This window comes from Tenrec ecaudatus, chromosome 10 (assembly GCF_050624435.1).
Source record: "Tenrec ecaudatus isolate mTenEca1 chromosome 10, mTenEca1.hap1, whole genome shotgun sequence".
NCBI lineage: Eukaryota > Metazoa > Chordata > Mammalia > Afrosoricida > Tenrecidae > Tenrec > Tenrec ecaudatus.
The window spans coordinates 72340044-72362940 of record NC_134539.1 but is presented as its reverse complement, the minus strand read 5'-3'; the positions used below and the strand labels follow the sequence as shown (position 1 = coordinate 72362940).

At 43.4% G+C, this 22897-nt stretch overlaps 1 protein-coding gene across 3 annotated transcripts in view; it reads left to right on the top strand.

Annotated features, from left to right (window-relative positions):
- SMC5 (structural maintenance of chromosomes 5) overlaps positions 1-22312 on the top strand; it is a 91220-nt gene extending 68908 nt beyond the window's left edge. Inside the window, exons 18-26 of one of the 3 annotated variants that reach the window (XM_075560554.1) lie at positions 9733-9858; positions 12830-12874; positions 13290-13385; positions 13856-13960; positions 14183-14302; positions 17792-17971; positions 18673-18768; positions 20002-20165; positions 20657-22312. In XM_075560554.1, coding sequence (XP_075416669.1) covers positions 9733-9858; positions 12830-12874; positions 13290-13385; positions 13856-13960; positions 14183-14302; positions 17792-17971; positions 18673-18768; positions 20002-20145 — 912 coding nt within the window. In that variant the 3' untranslated portion in view covers positions 20146-20165; positions 20657-22312. Of the gene's footprint in view, positions 1-9732; positions 9859-12829; positions 12875-13289; positions 13386-13855; positions 13961-14182; positions 14303-17791; positions 17972-18672; positions 18769-20001 lie in introns of all 3 variants that reach the window. The other 2 variants (XM_075560553.1, XM_075560555.1) reach the window with 2 other exon arrangements.
- Positions 22313-22897: the final 585 nt, after the last annotated feature.

Here is a 22897-nt window from a genome sequence, read left to right as displayed (position 1 = left end):
TAGTTTATTGTGCCAGCCTGGCCGATAAACACAAGTAGGATTAACTGAAGGGCAGAGGGATAAATGGCTCGGTGAGCCTCACCTTGCTTGTTCTGTGCTTCAGTTTAAAGGGGTATACTACCTGTGGGATGCCTAGCCTGTGGACTGTGTCACTGTAAGTTGAGGTCCCTTTAAGCCCACGCGATTGGAATGTTCCTCTCTGGAGCTGGGGACTGACAGTTGATGACAGTTGGGGACCTGCCTTGCTGTTTGCTGCCTGGGTATATGTAGCCCAGCTCTCTACAGAAGGGGACTGGCAACTGGCGGCTCTCAAGCCTTAAAGGACTGCTAGTGTCTCACTGCTTTATAATTTAACTGTTAATTTCTTGTATTATCTATCTGTATATTATTTAACGGTTTATTTCTCGAATTATATATCTATCTTTATAAATATATTTGTATATAATTACTAGCAATCTGGTTTGTCTCTCTAGAGAACCCTATCCAACACAATGGTATTGAAGTAAACTCTCCCAAATTGTTAACCCCGTGGATGTAATGAGAGAGACTCTTTCCCCAGTCTTGGTTATCATAGCTGTGTTAGGATTAGTACAAACTGAGAGTACAAACTCTCTGCTAAGTGCTAGAAGTAACCTTTTGAGAGTGGAGCTGGTTGCTGTACTCCTGGATGGTAGGAAAGTTTCTTGGGAAGAGGCTTAGTTTCAGTCTTTGGATCACTAATGAATTTTGCACAAAGATAGCCACCTTATACTTGCCAGAGGAATGCTTTCTGATAAGCTGCCTGTCCCGCTAGATTTTGTTACCTGGAAACAATACCCACTCAGTTTTCAGCCACTTAAAGTTACAGTCCTATAAGTAAACACTCACGTTTGTTATCTGGAAAGTGGGGAGACAAAGTAACTCGTTAAGGAGTGCGCATCGCTGTTATCCAGAAAACAAACACAATAGCTCATTATGCCTGGTTGTATTTTTAATGCCAGCTTCCCAATGCATTTGCTTAGTTATGTGCAGCTAGGGGTTGTACAAAAATCGAACTTTGTAACCTAGGGACTGCCTGTAACTCGCTTCTTTCTAGGCCCTCAAGAACTCATTGCTGTGGCAACATTATTTGTTGCCAATGTGGTGCTCAGACAACTACCGTAACAATTGTTTTCACTTATCCTGGTCACATTCTGCTACTTTACATGGACAGTGTTTCTGTACTTTTTTATACACTATCCAGGGCTCTGTCATCTTCTGAAGTGTACTCTTAATCTCCAGGCTTTATTTCAAACCATGACTGCCGGCTCCCATGTGATCTTCCAGTGTGGCCACTGCTTTGGGCGTTTTCCTCCTGTGTTGTTGCCCTTCCTTCTGCCTGTCCAGGCTCATGGCTGCTTCACGAACAAAGCCTCTCCCTTCATGAGCACACACACACCTTTTCCCGGTATCATCGTAACATGAACCTCCCCGACTTTATTTTGAATTCCCTTGGCAGTGTTTTGTTAACGTTCTGTTTTCCTGATTCATGTTGATTTAGAAGATGAAGCGGTTTTTACTGATCATTCTTCTGTTCGTCCTCCTGTAAGATCTTTGAGGAGAATCGGCCTGTGTGCTGGTTGTGCCCTGGGCACTTGATAGATGTTTCTTGCTGAGGGCTACACATGTTTTACATACAGGGCTCCCTTGCTGTCAGAAAGCAGAGTGTTCTAGGAAACCTTTCATAGCTCAAAGGGGGCTGTTATCATGAGTTTGTCTGTAAAAGATCTTTGCACATTCCCAGGCCCCCAAAATTAACCCACTAAGTCATGCCAAATGACATCGAAAACCTCAGCTGAACTGTCACGCACTGTGTCTGTAGCTCAGTGCATTGGGTGTGCTGCCCCTGGGCAGGAGCTTCGCAGCACCACTCCGCTGCTTGGCGTGGCCACTGCCACTTTCACCGCGAGCTCCCAGCAGATGCTGAGCACTCGTTCGTGTTTCTCCTAAGAGCACCAGTCCTCTCTGGAGTTCTTCCCGGCAACAAAGTAAGTCCTAAGGTAGGGCTCCCATAACTCCTGAGTGGAGTGAAGTGAACTTTCGAAAAGTCTTCTCTTTTTTCCTACAGAGTGGCTGCCGGGTTTGAACCACTGATCTTGTAGTTCGCAGTACAACACTTATCCCACTGAGTCATTTGAAAAGGGTTAGCGGTGACCGTTACATGACATAGTGAATGTTGTTGTTTTGGTGAATGTTTTTAATGTCACTCAACTGAATACTTTGTTTATTTTTATATGTATTTAACCACAATAAGAAGGTACTATTGTTAAGTGATTTTCTTTCCCCTGAAGCTTATATCATTGGAATTAAAGTAGTTGAGACTGATGAATGAAAGAACACGCGTTTAGTAGAGTTGGTGTTGGGAACTCTTGGGGAGGCCCGCATCCTATCACACCAGGGAGAAGGAAACCCCACGGTCCACAGCAGCCTCCCTGTTGGGGGAGCGCCTGCTACTGGGTCACGTGGAAGAGCAGCAGAAAGAGGAAGGGCCCGGGCGGGGTGGACTGACAACAGGGCTCAGACATAAGAACGGTGGTGAGGATGGCGCTTTGGGCCCTGGCGGTAGGTCCTTCGCTCGTGCATGGGGTGCATAGGGGTCCGAACTGCCTCAGCAACACTGAGGGACGGGAAGAGCCCTGCGTGGTGTCGTGGTTGGGCGGCTAACTGCAAGGTCGGCTGTTCGAAACCACCTCAGAAGAAAGACAAAGCTTTCTATGCCCATTAATTCAGAGTGACTGTCTGGGAATACACAGCGGCAGTTCTACTCTGACCTATGGCATCACTATGACCCCATGAGGGGAATATACTCAATGACAGTGAGTGGGTGGTATTAAGGAAGTCAAGATATGATCGCAGGTCAGGGGCAGCAAACAGTGAGGAGACAGTCTTTGGTCCCACACAGCACCTCTCCTCAGCCAGCAACCAAGTCTCTCTCTGATCCTCGCTTTCTCAGCCACGTCACCCCTTGTCTGCTGCCTCATTGGCTCGGGAACCCTGCCTGCGCTCTCCAGGGTGCGGCCCTTCTGCTCTGCCTTGGCCTGGCTCCTTTGCCCTTTCCCATGGCCTCTATGCCACAGCCTCCGCGGCCTTAAGCAAACAGCTCACACATGATCCGCGGGCCTTCTTTCTGCACGGTCCAAGGAATTCTCTGGGTTCCTGCTTCTGCGATGGCTCATTTATAGCTAGCGCAATGGTGGGCAAACCCGACTGCTCTCCCCATTAGTGTTTCACACCCTATTTTCATAGCCCACACAATCATTTGGTGGGAGTTACAGAAAGAAACGCGAAGAAGAGCCATGTGAAGAGATTGCACATTCCCCTCAGGGGTGACGGTTCCCTCTCTCTTCCTTACTCTGATTTCATTTTCTCCTCATGTTTGCTGTCACTTACGACACATGCTCTTCTCCGCTTGTCCAGCTTTCCGCCTCTGTCCAAACTGCAGAGCAAGCATCTGCTTCCTCCCGTGGGATGCATGGATGTCGCACTAAAGAACCGTGCCTACTGCTCTGACTTTGCCCTTGACCTTTATCGTGAAATGACTTTCATCAGGCAGATGTAGTGTGTCTGCAGTGACAAGTGTTACTGTGCTTCCCTCACTTAGATCATTAAATTTAGTAATGTTGAGGTCGTTAGTTTATTCTGCCAACCTGGCTGATAAACACAGGTAGGGTTAATTGAAGGGTGGAGAGATAAATGGCTCAGTGAGCCTCGCCTTTCAAGTTCTCGGGTCTCTTGCTTTGTGATGGTTGGACCAGGGTGCAGCTGCTATAGCAGTTCCCAGCTTCAACTTGCAAGGCAGACTTCCTGCAAGACATCCCTAAGGAGAAGCCAGATGGACGTACCCTGATGCAGCCCTGGGTGCTGGAGCAGCCATGTGGAGACCCCTGCCAGCGCTGAGCTGATTACATATTAACTGATTTGGCTTTCCTCCTGCAGTCGGCATCACAGTGTGCGTTTTGTGAGATGGAGGAGGACTTTGTGGATTGGTTTCGGACATATGGGTTAAAGTTGGACTTGTGGGCTCGGGCAGCACTGGGTTGGGATGTTTTCTTGATGTGCACTCACCCTTTACATAAAACTCTCTTACATGAGTTTCTGTGGGTTTGTTTCTCTAAAGGACCGAGACTCACACAGGATAATATACACTAAGTTGCTTGGTGTCCCACGTACCATGCAAGTGACTCTTCCTTTAGACATCCAGATTTCTGTCAGGATTACTAACGATTGAAAGAACTGGAGAGTTCTGCGCCGTCCTGGAAGGTCGCCGTGAGTTAGAAATGACTTGACAGCAGTGGTTCTTTGTAAAACCACTCAATGCTCTCTAAGTAATAACCATTTCTGCCCAGTCCGGGGTAGCCCTTACGAAAAGCTTGTCTCTTGGATTTGCCTGCAATTATAAGTGGTGTTTTGCCATGCTTTGTTGTTTACAATTAGGGTGACTGGAATAGAACTTGCAGTCTCGTGTATCAAAAAGTCAATAATCTGGTTTCCAAAATTTTCTTTATTTTTGGTTTGTATTGCTTTGTTTTACTTTTGTTTGTCTGTACTAGGTTGTTTTTCTGAGGTCTTTTGTCATTGGAGGCCACCACCTTGAAATTGTGCTTCTTGCTTTCTGCTTTTCGGTACATGAAACCCAGGGTTGATGAACCTATAGGGACAGCAAGGAAAATTAAGGGGCTGGGGGGTGGGGCACGTTGGTGACCGTGGGTAAAAGGGAGATGATATCAAGGGGTCCATGTAGAAGAGCAGTGTCTGCAGACTGATGATGGTAGCAATTGTACAATTCTCTTTCTCGTGATGGAACTATGGAATGATAGGATGTATGTATTAAATCCTAATTAATAATAATTTATTTTTTTAAAGAAAAGTCTATCAAGACCACTGATTTCTAAATTTCAAATTAGAATTGGCACTACTAAAATATAAGAATTATTTGTATAATTTTCATATTCAGAAATATGTGTTCTCTCTGATACATATTCAAATTATAGTTCATTTGAAACTAGCTGTCTGAAAGCACAGGTAAGCATGTTCATTTGTAGCTGCTGTAGTAGTAAGAGTTGATGCTCTCTAGCACTCATTAATTTCTTCCATATGGGATATGGCTTTCATGTTGCTTAATTCTTGTTTCAATGGACTGTTAAATAGAATATTTACTGTGATAAATGATTTTATGTGCAGCATGCTGTTTAATTAGAAATTCTTTAAGTATAATTTCTTCCACTAGAGGGCTCTTGGAGGCTTTTCCTCGATAAAGATGAAGTGTTTCTTTACACCTGTGGTTCTCAACCTTCCTAATGCCGTGACCCTTTAATACAGTTCCTCATGTTGCGGTGACCCCCAACAATGAAATAATTTCTGTTGCTACTTCATAACTAATTTTTCTACTGTTATGAATCATAATGTAAATATCTGATAGGCAGGATGTATTTTCACGGTTAAAAATTGAACATAAAGCTTAGTGATGAATCACAAAAACAATATGTATATGTTGTGAAAGATTTATTTTTCATGACAAATAAATGAGATTTTTGTCTTGAAGCATGATGTAGCATGTATGGGTAACAGTCTTCATGCCGGATACTCGTATGTGGGCGGATCTGCATGTGGGAGGACCCACCTGGAGACGGATAGAGGAGCTGTGTCTCAGTTCCTAAGACCATCGGAAATATATGGGTTTTCTGATTTCTTAGGCGCCCCCCCCCCCAAAAGGGTGAGAACTGTTTACACCTTTCATGTCAGTTGGTCTTATTCAAAAGGTACATACTTAAGAAGAAATCACACTTAATAATTTCAGAATGTATACCTACAGTGTAATCTCTTCTGAGCTCTTGAGGCACGAAATTTTATAAATTTTTCCCTTAATACGATGGATTATTTTCTAACCTTTACTAATTATTAAAGGCTAGACTAAATAAAAATGTCAATGAAACTTTTTTCTCTAGCTTTGCTTCACAGTATTAACTTATACAATTTCCCACCCACCCCCCTTTCTTTCAGCAAGAATTGTGGTTAAAATGAATGATAACAGGTACTATTAGAAGAGGTATGTGGCACAATGGGTTAAGCTTTAGGCTGCCAAGCACGAGGTTGGCAGTCCAAGCCCCTAGCCCCTCCCGCGGAGACAGGAGGCAGTCTGCCCCTGTGAAGGGTTCAAGCCAGGAAGCGTTGGGGTTCTCACTCTGAGTTAGATCACAAACACATGTGGAGAGAGAGCATTTTCTCAGGTGAAGACTCCACTCGACATACATGACTAAGCAGAAGAAGGCTTGAGTAAGGCTTTGTCCTCTTGAATCAGTGCCTAGAACTCAATTATTTCTTTCAGTGATCTGATATTTTGTGTTAGCAAATCCAGAAGAATAGGAAATAGAAGTGGGAGGCATTGGAAGTATTTCTTTTCCATCTAGCTGCCTGTTGCTTTTTGTTGTTGTTGTTGTTGTGGTCGTTCCCTGAATACAATGGGCCCTACAGAGAAAAAGTAGGGGTGAATGGAAGTCTTTAATTTCTACTCCACCCCCAACCTCCAGGCTGTAGCAATTGAGGAATCAATGTAAAGAGCCTATAGTACTGAAGTAATTAATATAAAGGATTGTTTTATTTTCAGTTCAGTCCAGTTTACACCTACTCCAAATTACCCACTGTCTTGTTTTGCAAAGTTTCACATTTACGGTCATGGTTAAAACGCCCATTGTCCACTCTGTCGGGCATCTGGCAGGAGCAAGTGTTGCGATAGAGGGGTAAGGTTATGTGTAAACTTGGCTGGACCTGGATTCAAAATGGTGAGGCAGTTGATTTGGCAGTTATGTAATATAATGAGGTAATCACCTTCCCATTTTTATATAACATTCACTTAGCGGCCTGCTCTTTGAAACCTAACTATGCCAGTACGTGGGAAGTGGGTGAATGGCCTTTTATGTATTATAACTGTTGTCTTGGTTTAATTTATATGCTCTCGTGTGCACAGAAATCACAGAGAACCTCTTTCATAATATGGGTCTTGGACGCAGAAATGTTAATGGAATAGTTCTGGGGTATGGCTAGAGCATCAATAATGTTTCAGTTATACAGCCTCGCACCCCCATGCCCACCCCCCATCGTGTCCATATAAACCGAAGTCTGAGGTTTAACGCAAAGAGCATGCCTGACCGGTTGTCCTTCTCAGAACCTTCACCTCTGCTGGTTCCTTGGGCAAGTCATTTAACATTTCTGAGCCACCTCTAAAAGAAGAGATCATACTCTCTTTAAGATTGGTACAGGGTTTCCTCTCATTACTGTGACCAAAGGAAACAAACCAAGTACCTCAGAATCTGTTGCAGTTCTTGGTGACCCCAGCCGGGTGCATCAGAAAAAACTGGGCCCCATAGGGCTTTCATTGGCTGGTGTTTCGGAAGTAAGGTCAATAGAGTCAGTTCTTTCTCCATGGTGCCCTGAGGGGACTTGAGTGGCCCACGGTTCAGTTAGCAACTACAGCTGTCTAAGCATCCAGGGACTCCATCTAATGAATAGCATAATGCCTGGCCAGTAGGACACAGTCAGTAGAGTAGAGGTCCTTCTCATTTCGTGAAACTTTCGCCATCCGGCTCTTACCTGCTTTGCCACCTGATCTTTCATGACTGTAGGTACAGTTCTGTTCCATCCGTGTTGGGTTACTTGATCCCAAAATATGTGGGTTGCTGAGGCTTCTGTGCCTTTCCATTCGTAGTCACCTGTCCTTGCAATATCTTCTGCCTTCTTTTGTAATAATCGCTTACCTGCCTGTCACGACTGTTCCGTCGTCATAGCTTCCAGGATGACTGCTCTGCCCTTCCTGCATTGCTCGCCGCCCCCCCACATACCCTTCACTCATTCTTTCCAGTCTGCCCCCTCCGAGAGGCAGCAGGCCACGATGAACAAACGCATGTGTGCAATAAACACTCAGCGGGGACTTGGATATTGATTATTTCCTCACAGCCCTTCCGATTGTTGATGTGCAAAGTGGGGGCAGTATTGCCGTACTGTGTTGTTATGAGACATGAATAAAGAGGATAATGTACGTGAAGGACCTGGCCAAGGGCTCGGCACATAGCAAGTATTCAGTAAAGAGTAACTGTTCCTGTATGGTAATAATTTTACACAGTTTTTCCCTTCACCTTCCTATGTTCAGTGGAGCTTCAAAAAGTTCATGTAAAGGGATAAACTTAGGTGTGTACATATGTAAATTATGTTAGTCCATAAAATAGGTATTGGCCTATGTACATATATTTATATGGCAATACAATGAGGAAGTGGTGGGACTTTGGACATCTGCTCAAGCCTTCCTTCAACACAAGAACATGTTCTAACAACCTGGCACTCTGTGATGCTCACCTTCCTGACATGATCGCTGAAGACATACTGGGTACATAAGCAAATGTGAAGAAAGCTGATGGTGCCCGGCTATCAAAAGATATAGCGTCTGGGTTCTTAAAGGCTCAAAGTGAAACAAGCAGCTGTCTAGCAGAAAAGCAACAACGCCCACATGGAAAAAGCACACCAGCTTGTGTGATCATGAGGTGTCAACGGGATCAGGTAATAGGCATCAGAAGAACCAAAACAAACAAACAAAAACATATTGTTGAGAACAAGGGAAGTCAGAGCAGAGACCCCAAGTCCATCTGTAGACAATAGGCCATGCCCCCTCACAGAAGGATCACAAGGAAGGGATGATTCAACCAGAGTGCAGTATAGCACCATTGAAACACACATTATTCCTCTGGTTCTTTGAGGCTTCCTCGCCCCCCACTATCATGACCCCAGTCCTGCCGCTCAGTTCTGGCTAGACCAGAGCATGCACACGGGTACAGATAAGCTCAGGACACACAGAATCCAGGTCAGATAAACCCCTCAGGAACAGAAATGGGAGTAGCGATACCAGGAGGGTAGAGGGAAGATGGGAGGAGGGGCGGAGGAAGGGGGAACCAATCGAAATGATTGATGCATAGCACCTCCCCCCAGGGTGACAACAGAAATGTGGGTAAAGGGAGACCAGTTGTTGTAAGATATAAAAGTAATCATTTATCAAGGGGTCATGAGCGTGTTAGCGGGAGGGAGGAAAAATAGAGAAACTGGTTCGAAGGGTTCATATAGAAAGTTAATGTTCAGAAAATGATGTTGGCAACATATGTACAAATATGGTTGACAGAATTGATGTATGGGTTGCTATAAGAGCTGTAAGAGTCGCCAATAAAATGATCTTTTAAAAAAGTTGATGGGAAAATTCCATTGTCTCTTAATTTCATTTTTCTGTGAACTTTTAGAAGCCCCGTTGTAGGTTCTCAGTGATTATTTGGTGAACGGGGTAATGAGTTCATGAGTAAATGAGAACTACAGGAAAGGAACTCGGAAAACAGCCAAACCAGCAAGGGTCTACCTGCATTTGAGTGCTGCGTGCTCTGACGGAAAGCCTAGCGACTGTATTTCCAACGAGTGAGAGTATAATTACCTCTAGCTAAATGAAACCAAGTCAGCAAAGGATGATTTACATTTCAGAGTGCTTATGACTTAGAAACATACCAAGCTGATGTGCTGATATAAAGTTTAAGTTCAAATTTAACCTTTCACAGTTGATTTCAGATGACTTATTTATCATAATCAAGGCTCAATTTATTTGATAAACTTACAAAACCGTTTTATTAAAGCTGCCCTCTGACTTCATACTCAACTCTTTAAAATGTTCCGTTTTTCTTTTTCTTATAGCAAAATTTCATGGAGTTGGATGAAAACAGAAATAGACTATTGCAGAAATGCAAGGAGCTTATGAGGAGAGCTAGGCAAGTATGTAACCTGGGCGCAGCACAGACAGTCCCTCGACAGTACCAGACAGTAAGTATAAAATGTACACAGTGCTCGGTTGCCGTGCCGCACTCTCTCCTGTAAGGGCAGCGCGCAGGGCGTTGCAGTAGACAGGAAGACACCATGTGCTATGAAAAGCAGGGGGTGTCTCCCTCTGCCCCCTAGTACCACCCCCACCATTTAAAAGCCGTATATATTTTTTTGTTTAACAGAGTTTCTCTGCTATACTCAAACTCTTGCCTAACCAGTCTTCATCCTTAATATTAAATTCTTCAAATATACATTAACTATTGGCACTGTGACATTTATTCTTAGAAATATGCGGTTTCACCCCTCACCCCCATCCCCAGTGCTACCTTTGGTAGGTGGCATGTAATTTTCATGGAAACCAAGTGTCAGCAATTGATCTAGTAGAAATAGTAGCCAGCCTAGTATTTTAAAAATCAAAGGTGAATTTAAAATGTTGTCCTAGTGCTTAATTGGGGTTCAGTGGAAAGCTAAGTCTTTAGAAAAGTCTTTCTTTATCTCTACGTATTTTATATGCTTGAATATCATTGAGTTAGTAGAATGAGGAAATGTTACCCTTTAATTCAAGCTCCTCTGTAATAGCTGCAATGGCCCTGGGCTCCATCTGATAAGTTGGTGTGTGTGCGTATATTCCTACTCTTGAACAATGTCAAAATAGAGTGAGAAAACACATAGAAAATGGACTTTTAAATGTCTGATGTTCACATGTGTATTTTTGATCCATAATTTAAAATATTACCTATTTTGGTAGATAATAAAATGTCTGGTAATTATCTAAACAGTACTGGAAAATGATTTATGTGGATTGTAATTTCAAATCCCCAAGTTTAAAAAAAAACATTTTTATATAAGACAGAGAGACAACATGGAATAAATTTTGACTATTGGGGTTTATGTAGTAGTAATTTAGTAGATACTTGCAAGCAAGTTGATATGCTTATTTCTTAACGTATAGTAGAATTTCTCCCAAGTATATTGTGCTCTCCTGAAATAAGCCAACATGGGTACTGGATTGTCCGACCTTTTTCTGTCAGAAAGGAGCATGAGTCACTCATTGATAGTTACACCGTTTTTAAAAAGGATGAAATTTGGAGATAGATCAGGCATTAAACCAGACACACGCTGCTTTCTCTACTAAAACTTAGATAGATTCCGGTTTGGAGGGTGGGGCAGACCGTAAAATCAGGGAGCTAGAAGTTGGGTAGTGAGAGGTGCTAAGACGGGAAAAGTCTCCCCCAAGAAGTTAAAGATTCTTCAGAGGCCCGGGGCTAAGAGCGTGGCCGGAGAAGGTTCCTTTGAGAGATGAGGCCTGGTTGAAGAGAAACAAAGGAAGGGAAAGTATTCCAGGAAGAGAGGGCCATGAAGGACGGAGGGGGACAATCCAAGGAGAGATGGTGCCGGTGCGTTCCAGACCGAGAGAACAGGAAGGACAGCGCCTGGGAAGCGGACGTGTGTGTATGTGTGGCATGCTTGGAAATTGAGACTGGGTGCATCTAAAAGTCTCTTTCGAAGCCGAGCGGGAAGCGTGAGCCAGGGCATGTAGACGCTTCCAGGCGAGGGCGTTTGTGCCCTCTTCTTTGAGATCGGACTCTCAGTTTAAGCAGAGGAGGCATGTTATGCACAGAGCACTCGCTGCTCTCTGGAGAATAGAGTAGGAATACAAGAATGAAAGCAAGGTCATTCAGAAGCTTTGCTGTGGGTCAGGCGAGAGATTATACTGGTTGGATCAGGGTGGCAGCGTAGAAAGAGGTTGACAGAACAGGAGCATCTTGTGTGGACAGAGCCAGCAGAACTTGCCAATGGGTTTGAGGTGAAAGGTAAGAGTAAACCTTGAATTCACCCTCTGGACACATTCCAGGGCCATTGGCTTGAAATGGAGGTGACAGGATGAGCGTCACGGCTTCCCAAAGGGGCAGGGCAGGTGGGTGAAATGAAGATTTGTTTTCCTCATCTGAAACTTAGGAATGAGAGAGTCAAGGAGCCTGCATGGCGCAGTGATTAAATGCTTAACTGCTGACCGACCTGGGAGTTGCCCCAACACCAGCAACGGGCTTGGATTTATTCCTAGAGAGTCCAGTAAGGAAGACGTCATCCAGTAAGGTGGTGGCACCTGAGTTCAGAACTCACTAGAGAGGTTAGAGATTCAGCAAGATACAGGTGGCTCCAGAACAGCTCTCCGGTTTGAAGTGTGGGCCCACTTATCCTGGAGAGAGATTAGCACCACACATCTCGAAATACTTGCACTTCCGCCATGGCAGCAGGAAGTTCAAACCCATGCTATTTCAAGGTCCAGTTGTTAATTATATGCAGATGTGCAACTGTGCCAGGAGGTGAGCACCCCTGACCCTGGCTAGATTTCATATATACTGAGTATCTGGAGCTTATAGACAGGCAGAGTGCCAGGTGCACGGTGGGTGAAAGCACCCAGCTCTGACCAGAAGTCTGGTCAGTGGTGCAGACCTTGAAGGCACTCAGCAGGAGAAAGACATGAGCATTCTACCGCCTTCAGGAGCGCAGCCTTGGAAATGCCCTGTCCTTCAGGATCACTGGGGATTGTACAAAAAGCGTTCAGTTTTTTGGTGTTTGTTTTGGGTTTTGTTGTTGTTGTTGTTGTTTAGGGGATAGATGTTGAACTCCTTCTAAAAGGTAAAGAAAAATTTTGGATTCAGTTACCACAATGTTATGCCCAGGGATCCTTTCCAGGATGTTAGGACTCATTCAGGACCTTGTAGTTTGTGGACTTTGCAGGTTGTTTTAGACCAAACATCTCTGCTTTCCTCCCTTCGTCAGAAAGTGTCTGTTCCAATGTGTCTCTATGGCATCGGCTCGAGAGAGAGTGCTTTGGGGCAATTGGACTGTCCCATTATTGGATTCTTAGGATGCTTTTGTAGTTCTTCATGATGACAGTATAAAGTTCTAACTTCTTGCTCTCTTTCAATGCCCCACATATTCTGGACCCATCCTACCAATTCAGCAAGTACCCACCATTCCAAATGGACACAGCTCCTCACCCCCTATGGTATGCAGTGCTCCTTCTTTTCCCAGCTTGTAGTCCCACCCTCCTCCTTGCCTTTAACCATTTGCTCTGAGGCCCAGAGCTGAATCTTGGGTCTGCATCCTCGTAACTCTGCTGCAGCATGCACTGATTCTTTCTCTGCTCCCCGTAGCCTCTGTGATGTAGATCCGTTACTTTAATATGCAGCAGCAAGACATGTCTAAGGTATAAATCAGTGTGTACAGTTTGTTTTCTTTTAGAAAGTAATTAGCATTTTGAAGGCAAGAAGCCCTGTTGATAATTCCTTCGCATTGCTATTGTTTGCTAGTATGCTATTGAACACAGAGTAGCTAGCTACTCTGCAGATTTTTTGAGCCATTTGAACCCAGCTGCCTGTACTGAACTATCTGTGATGATAGACAATTTTTTTCTCCTTCAGGCCTTCCAAGATCTTCCCAACACCTTGGATGAAATCGATGCTTTATTAACTGAAGAACGATCAAGAGCGTCTTGCTTCACAGGACTGAATCCGACAGTATGCCTCTATCCTATTCCCATTCTGCAGCAATCACCACCACCGCCTCTATTCGTGCGCGCTCTCTCTCTCTCTCTCTCTCTCTCTCTCTCTCTCCCCTTCTCCCCCCTCCAGTACTTGCCTCCCACTCTGTACCAGAGCTCTTGGTAATAATAAGCTAGACAGCAGGAACAATGTGCTTTAAATGCCAGATTCTGAATCTATTAGAATTTTAAATAGATTCTTCCTAAGGAACACAGTGTTCTGAGTCTTTTCTTTATAAAAAGAATAGTTAGGCTAACCTGAAACACTGCAACGTCTAATATTTTTTCAGATACAGAAACGACATTTTCAGTATGTTAGGAGAACATAAATTAATTGCATACAAACAATACCACACAATTGGTATTTTCAGTGACAGTTTTAATTGATGCAAAATTTTATCTTTGGTAGGTTGATTTTCCTTTTTATCTCCCCTCCCCCTTTGCCAGATTGTTCACGAATACACAAAAAGGGAAGAAGAAATAGAACAGTTAACTGAAGAGCTAAAGAGAAAGAAAGTAGAGCTGGATAAATACAGGGAAAGCATTTCACAGGTAATCGTTTGATGTTTGTCTTTTCTCTTTATCATGTCTACCATTGATGGTACGGGAGTAGAGGACTGTGTAAAATGGAGCGATGGACTTCAAAGGGAAAACATGGAATGTGTATTCTTCCTGGCCAAATCGCTACTGCTATTAAGTTTGTTTACGTGAAATTTTGCATCTCCGTAGTATCATTTCTTTCCGTGTGTGTCTTTATGCTGTCTTTCATTGTAGGTGAAAGAAAGGTGGCTAAACCCTTTAAAGGAACTGGTAGAAAAAATTAATGAAAAATTCAGCAATTTTTTTAGCTCCATGCAGTGTGCCGGTGAGGTTGATCTCCATGCAGAAAATGAGGTAAAAGTACATTTCATGTATATTTCTTGGCAAGCAATTTTTAGCTTTGTGCTAAAAGTACCTGTACATTATTTACTTGCTTCTGAGTTGTATTTAAAGGTAGATCACTTAAGAGATTCCATCAGGGTTGTTTGTTTTCTTCCCCTTGATGACTTTGAGATTAGTGACTAATACCTTGTTAGCGCTTTTAAGCCCATTCTGAATAATGATTAATCAGCCATAGTAAACAAATGCATTGCTTTACACATCTGGCACTACCTGAGTTTTTTTTTAAAAGGTCATAAACTGGCCAACATCATTGAAATCTGTTTGTTGAAGAATTTCAGGATTTCACAAGAATAGAAATAGTTGAAGGCGCGTTACTGGTTTCTTGAACGAGAAGTGTGTGTGTTGCGGTTTTAGGTGCCACAGGCTGGCCACTGAGACGTGTTGGTGCATGACCTGGGGTCTGCTGGGGACGGGAAGCGGGGGAGCGCAGATGTGTGAGAATGGCGGTGTCGGCGGCCGTTAAACACGAGTCTGCTGGCCAGCCGGGCTAGGCTGCGAAGCCCGCACCTCCTGGTGACAGCCTACGGCCCCTGGGGCAGCGGGCTCCGCTGTGGCTCCGAAGGTGGCTGGGGTCAGAGTGCACTTGATGGCACCTGACAGCAACCAAGTGTCCTACGGAGAGTGGTGAGAGTTAGTCTAAGTTGGGAATTTTTTTAATTAAAAAGTTATTTTTAAAGTCAGTAAAGAAAATAATTCTTTCCAGCTTGACAGTTTTGCATTTTAGTTACGTGCATACATTTAAAGGAAGCGAGAGCCTTTTGTCCCACACCCACCCAGTCCCGTGGCGTCTTCAGCTATTTCACCTGAGAGCACCGCTCCCTTTCCGGTTCTAGCAAGGGAGGAGCTCTTGCTGCAGCAGCTGCCATCTCACGGAATCCGAGAATCCAGACAGGGGGTCTTCTGATCGCGAATGGAGGAGACGCTTCCTGTGTTCCAGAAACTACTCACAAGCACTTTTTAGTTTGTAATCCTGTATAACCCTCACAACAATCCTATTAAGTGGTCACCTTCCTTGACCTAGAGGACCCCTGGTGGTGTAAGTGGTTAGATAGCGGGCTGCTAATCTAAAGGTCAGCAGTTTGAGACCTCTAGCTGCTCCTCAGGAGAAAGAGGAGGCTTTCTACTGCCATGGAGAGCTAGTCTCACAAACCCACAGGGCAGTTGTGCCCTGTCCTATAGGGTTGCTATGAGGTGGAATTGACTCGCTGTGAGTTGTTGTTGTTGACCTAGTAGGCACACTTGAGTAAGCACTGAACAGCTAATCACAACGTCAGTGGTTCAAACACACCAGCATCACATGAAATAAAGATGAGGCTTGGCTTCCCCTGCAAAGTCTCAGAAACCTCATGGAACAGTGTTTCCTATAGGGTTTCGGTGGGTAAAAATTGACTGACGGCAGCAGGGTTGGTTGGTTGGCCCTTTTACTAAGAAAGCAACTGAAACAAGGTGTTAACCAACTACCAAATGATAACCAACACAGCTGGGAAGTGATACCATTTAAGAAGAAAAATCCACCGCTAACCCCAGAGCCTCAACTCCTAAATATTGCCTCCTGAGAGGTTCCAGGAGCCCCGATGGCATAGTGGTTATTGGTTAGGCTGCAATCTGCAAGGTCAGCAGTTCGAAACCATTAGCAACTCCCTGGGGGAAAGACGGAGCTTTCTACTCCTTAAACAGTTAATTACACTTTCAGAAACTCCTAGGGGCAGTTCTACCTGCCCCTCTATGGTGCTGACTCAGTGGCAGTGAGTTTGGTTTGGCTTTGGTGGAAGGTTCGTAGTTTTTATGGGATGACAACTTGGTTACCGATAGCTTGATGCCACACTCAAAGAACAACAGAACCTTTATCAAACAAACCCACCAGACAACACCTCAGACCAAGTAAGCAGAGTCTGTGAAGCTTGTGGAACGAGACCTGCTGTAAAATTCTAGGTTGTTTTTTTTATCCAGATTCCAATTGTATGTACCTGTAACTGTATCTTAGACTGTTTTTCTTCTATATTTCAAACAATAACTATACTACTGCATCCTATATGCATAGAATGTATTTTAAAGGATAACTATACCACCATCAACTTTTTCATTGCAATTTGCCATCTAACCTTGGATGCCTAGAAAATGGCCCTTTTAGCCTCTTCTCAGCCTTGCCCTTGAAGTGCATCTGTTCTGGTCCTGTCGTCACTGTTGCGAATGGAGAGTGCTAGAAGGGACCAGAAAGGGCACAGCATAGTGGCAGAGTGCAACACAAACTCTGAGAACCAGAGCTGCTGTGCTTATGAAGTGCCATGAGTGTGGAAGCGCAGACTACATGAGTTACAAGGAAACCTTAGACATCAAAGCTGTTAAAAACTCATCATTGATTTATTTGAGGGGTTAAACAGATAGAATGTGGTATTTCTAAAATTGATTAACCTGCTAGCATCCTTACATTCATGGTAAAAGAGGTGTATTTTGGTTTTGAAGCTCCTTATTAATCTTAGATCTGTGCTATCCAGGATGATGGCCACCGACCACATTTGGCTTTTGAGCCCTTGAAAGGTGTGAGACAGGCTGCAAGTATGCCATTGCAAACATGTCAGGTGCACAAAGGAATGTGAAATATCTTGGTGATAATGTATATTGTGAGTACTAGGAAACTTTCAATTGTGTATGTGGCCTGCAGTATGATATCTGTGTGGGTCAGTGCCATCTTGGACCTTAAAATTCTGCTTCTTCATTAACCACTACTTAGTCCGTTGTGTATCTCATTTTAAAGATAAGTCAGTATGCCTGACTGGAAGCCATATCAATAAGAGCAGTAAAGAAGCCTTTTGAGTCTTAGCTTTAGGACAACTTTCGAGCTGAGTGCACCTATTGCACATGTTCATTGAGCACCTGAATATGTGGCAGGCATTTTGCGAAATTGTGTGTGTGATGTTTGTTAAAATTTAGTTTTTCAAAGTCTTTATTTTCCCCAGAAAACATATAAAACCCTCTACCTTGTTAGCATGCGAATATAAACATGAAGTGGGGAGGCCTCTTGACCCTCTTTAGTGACATACCCAGGGGTCTCCCTAGCAAAGAAGTGGCATGATGTTCACGTGTTCTAATTATTTTCACTGGTAGCATTAAAGATGTTACCTTTCCCTCGCAAGGTGTTTCACCTTGTAGTTTCTAAAACTTTTGAAAACACCAAGATTGGAAAGAATGTTATGAGAGAAGGAAAAACGTTTGCTCTTTATTCACCTTGGTATTTTCTTTGCCTGATAGGTTACTGGGGACCACGACAGTCCTTAGCTAGCGGCGTGCTCCATACGTTTACATTAAAAGACTAACTTGTAAGGCTTTTACCCATATCATTGAGTCTATCAGGCTGCTCCCAAACAGCCATGTCAGATTACAGGAAAACAACTTTATATGAAGATTTTTTAATTTTTTAAAAAATGTTTTAATGTTTTATAGGAAGACTATGATAAATACGGAATTCGAATTAGAGTCAAATTTCGTAGTAGTACACAACTGCATGAATTGACGCCTCATCACCAAAGTGGAGGTGAAAGAAGTGTTTCAACCATGCTATACCTGATGGCACTTCAGGAGCTTAATAGATGTCCATTTAGAGTCGTCGATGAAATCAACCAGGTGCGGTGACTCTTCTTTACTTCTGGTCTTCTGTCCTACTGTGTTAGACAGGATTCTCTACAGAAACAAAACCAGACGCTTATGATTATAGATGGATAGAGCACGAAGGAATAGAACAGCTAATTAGTCCACACAACAGCACAGAGGGCTCGGTTCAATTCACTTCTGTGAAACAGTTAATATACTGGAAGTCCTTCCACTCATAAGGGCTGCTGAGTACAAGGTCAAGGAAGCAGACAGCTGAGTCTTCCCTCGGGCAATGCAGGCAGTCCGGCCACAGGCAGCCAGCAGCAGGGTGGGTCATCAGCAGTTGACAGCTCAGGAGTGCAGGTCTGGATGGAATATCCAACTCAGGCAATGCAAGATGGCAGGATCCGCCAGCCTCAAGCCATGTACACACCAGCAGCATGGCGAAGCAGGTCTCGAAGGAACCTCAAGCTCTAGGGACACGATCAACGGGTTGGCTGTCCCACAAGTAGTGTAGCTCACAAGTGGAGGCAGAGCTCTAGCCAAAGTAGCCACACGCTGGTCCAATTACCAGAGAGCGAAAGGGGAGGCGGGCAGACCTTGCTGAGCCATTTATCTCTGCCCTCCAATCATTCTGTGATCTCATTAATCCCACATGTTCCTATTGGCCAGGTTGGCACAATAAACCTATCACACTCACCGATATCAGTGTCATCCTTATCATTGTTTTTAAGGGAATGGACCCCATCAATGAAAGGAGAGTGTTTGAAATGGTTGTAAATACTGCCTGTAAAGAAAACACATCCCAGTACTTCTTCATCACACCAAAGGTAGGTATTATCCCCAAAGTGCACGTACACTCAGAAGTCACATGTAACACACTTTGACCCAGTATGTAAATTGGACTAGGAACCCTCCCAAATAGGACTGAAAATGTTGCAGTAATGCTTGTATTAATAAAGAAGACATGCCGCGGTGACGTGCTTCATCAGAAACCTCATTACTGACGACGGGCACGGGCAGTGCCCAGTAGTATAGTCCAGAACTGAGACTGAGGCCTCTCCGTGTCCCCAGGAAAGTTTGCTTTGACACATGCTGCCCTTTCTCCTTATTCCCACTGCCGCTGCCCTGGCCCAGAGAAAACTGACAGTCCCCAGCATCCACTATCCTCTGACTGACATTGACAAGCTCAGGGTAAGTTTATAAAGGCTAGTTCATTAGAACCATTGTGATAGGAAATAGTTTTTTGTTACAATCAAGTACTGTACATAAATTATAAAATCGGTCAAATAAAAATGTAGTAAGCGAGGGTACCCTCTCAAAAAGTCTGTGGGATGATGGGATTTTCCCACGAGTTTTCCAAGCCTCCTCTTGTGTGTTAATATAGTTAGACCAGGGCGGCGCTGTGGATTAGGTAGGCATTGGCCTGCTAACCAGATGGTCACTGGTCCAAGACTACCAGCCGTTCGGGCAGAAGATGAAGACTTTCCATTCCGATAAAGGCTTACAGTCTTAGAAACCCCACACAGCAGGTCCAGTCTCCGGTAGGTTCACATGGAGGCAGAATTGACTCGGTACTGTAGGAATTCAGTATCCATGAAAAACTTAATTGCAGAGTTCTCCCTAACTTCAGATTCTATTCATTAGTAATAGTTCTTTTTTGTAACCATCTATTGGTATTTGCTTACCAAATACCTTGGCCTATAAACCGTACTCTCCTGTTTTACTTATTTGGGGGAACCGGTCTGTAGCAGTGCCTGATAATAGAGGTTGCTAAAGAAGAAGTATATGGATAATGATGATAAGAGTATTTATTCTGGGGAAATTCTGGAGGATCTGCTTTTCTCCAGAGTCGACCTAGGAAGTTATATGATCCCAATTGAGTGTTGGGTCTCTAGGTTTCTTAAGGCATCAGCTGTGTTAATTCCCATAAGCCTTCCAGTCTGGCAGAGTATGTGAGAACATCATAAAAGTTCCATTAGTTTGAAACAATATATGTGATTATATACATGTAAAGTTGAGATTATTGCTTAAAATGTGACTGTGTGTTGCACCACCTACAGCTCCTGCAAAACCTCCCTTACTCTGAAAAGATGACCGTGTTGTTTGTCTACAATGGCCCGCACATGCTGGAACCCAACAGGTGGAATCTAAAGGCGTTCCAGAGGAGGCGGCGCCGGATCACCTTCACTCAGCCTTCCCAATAAAGGCCCTGGGGGGACAGTAGGTAATGTCAGGTGGGAAAATCTGTTCTTAAGGTATAGCTCACGTGAATAAAAGCTAGGATTTTCATTACAACTGAGAGATGGGTTCTTTTTGGAAACCTGCTTTTAAATGGAAGTGGGTTGATGAAATGGAGACCACAGTAACATCTTCCTGTGGAACATCATCTGGTAGTAGCAACTAAGTCTTCGGTCATGGTTGAACCTGCGTTGCTGGGTTCCTGTGTACGCAGCGTGTCCCCTTGCAGATGAGAGTGAGTGCCGTGCTGGGTTCCCTGCCCTCTGGTGGTGACCCGATGACCCTGAGCTTTCATTGCAGAACAGCTTCTTACTACTTACTGAGCATAAAGGGGCCTCTAGAGGCAAAGGCATCGATTTCTCCGTGTTATATTTAATTTTTTAAACATTGTTAAGGAAATTCCTAATCTTAAATATATAATGGTAATTTATGATAAAAACGGTTCATTCCTATTAAAAAATTGTTTATCTCCACTAGACAACAGAATTTTATGGACCTTGAGAACATGTTTTGTGAAGTTGTATGGGCTGTTCAATGTCAAAAAGGTGCCAGGCCGTCTCTGGAGCACCGCTAGGTGGGCAGAAGATGCAGCCTGCAGCCCAAAGATTGACCCAGAATAGAAGCCGGTGACGGAGGTTTTTAAAGAAAACCCCGCCTTGTAAACTGTGTGTGGGTTTTCTCTTAAAGTCAATTGTATTTTACACCTTAAATTTCTAACGCATTTTTGTAATTATTTTTAGTAAGATTTTTCTGAAGATTTCATATACTGGTTTCTACAATTTATATTTGAAATTTCTCAGTGTTAAAAGCGAAGGGAAAGTATTGCTTTGTTTCAAACCCTAACGGACGCGGAATGTAGAGCTTGCGGGCTCCTTACAGTGCTAGGCTACCACGTGGGCTTCAGAGATCCCGCTTACACTGGGCTCGCTTTGAGCGGGAAAGAGTTAGATGAGACACCCTTGTTTATTTCTGAGTTGAGTGCCAAATTCTGTTTTATCAACAAAGAAATCCTGTAAGGTAGCGGACGAGTTCAGGGACATGTCTGAACAGTGGATCGGATCTGTACTGGCGATGGCAAGTTTGCTTGTTTACTTCCTAGCCCAAATGAATCCGAAGAATTGCACTGTTTGGTTTTTGCAGATTCCTAAATAGCCATTGAAATTTATATTCTTAATAGATCCCCAAATAATAAACCTCAAGTTTATGTTCTCCCTTAGCCGTCTTCTCTTTTTCCTCTATGGAAAAAGGTTTAGAGGAAGGGTCTTCTCTTTCTAAACTAAGTCCAAACTATGAAACTATTTTAAAATAACATTTTTACTAGTGTAAACAAGTCATATAAACACTGAAAAGTTTGGTAGGGTATCATTAAGCAGATATTGTTACCAAATGTTTTTACTGTTAAATACTTTGTTGTCCACCAAAGTATCTTTACTACTCTGGGCTTGGTGTAGTTTATTAAGTTAATGCCCATCATTTTGTCCCTGAAAAATGAATATTGATGTAGGGCAAAGGCTTGAAGATAGGGAATTTTTGAAAGGGGGGGGAAAGTTCAATTATGTTTAATTTACATATGCAAATGGTTATTCCATACTTTGTAAGCATATATATTTCTCTGATAAACAGTTAATATTTGGTTTTACATTGCATTTGGGGCTATGAAACATAAATTATGTATTATTTTAACATTAAAAAATTACGAGTGATAAGTCTAATACAGTATAGTCTCAGCCACATAAAATTTTGCATATATATACTCTGCAATGGCTACGTTTTAATTTCATACACATTGTAAAAAACTCCAACTAAGTCTGATTTGATGGATAAAATGGTACTTAAAACTTTAAGGTGACAAGTGTTTTTGATGACTAATTCTTGATTGCCCTGCCTAAGTGAGGAGTCGCTTGTTGAGAGGTTTTCAGTATTGAAAGTACAAGGGATTCCTGCTGCTTTCAGATTGTCTTTTGGACACATGCTTATTTCCTTTGAAATGTGGACCTTCAGTCTGTGAAAACTGTACTTTCGTGCTGTCCTGTTAACGGTGTGCCAGTGTGCGTGTGCGGTCAGGCCTGTGTGTAACTGACAAAAAATGGGGAATGCTACTTTGTTCAAAATAAATACATATTTTTCTTATTGTTTTGTTGTAGGTTATTTTAAATGAGAACTATTTTTATTCTCTCAGCCTGCATAGGAGTCTTTTTCTTTCTCACTCAGAATTGGGGGAGAGGGCAAATCTCTGAAGTGGCCAGCATTTACAGAACAGTGCTGGGCAGTCCACCAGTGTTCAAATGGCGTCCTTTGCCTTCCTGCAAGGAAATTCATCTGAGAGAAGCAATAAACACGTGGGGAAGGTGAAGCCAAGCTTCTGCTAGGGAAGCTGCCGTTCTGCAAGACCTCCCTAGTAGCAGCTTGACTTCAAAGTATCCAAAAATGTATCCTTCAATCCAAACCATAGATTTGTTTCCCCTCTCCCCCCAAAATTGCCCATTAAACATGCCTGATGGCCCATTTTGTCTTTATTTCCTACATCAAACCACTATCTAAGGTAATTAAAAAGGAAACAAATCATGTATTTTTTAATCCAGGCTGACTTTCTCACTTGCCTTTGGATGAGTTGCCTAACTCGGTGTCTCTGCTCATGAAATGAGAGGTCGCTGCTTCCCGGAGTGGAAAGGATTGAGATTGAGCATGCGTGTTAGGCACTTACCTGTTTACTTCGCC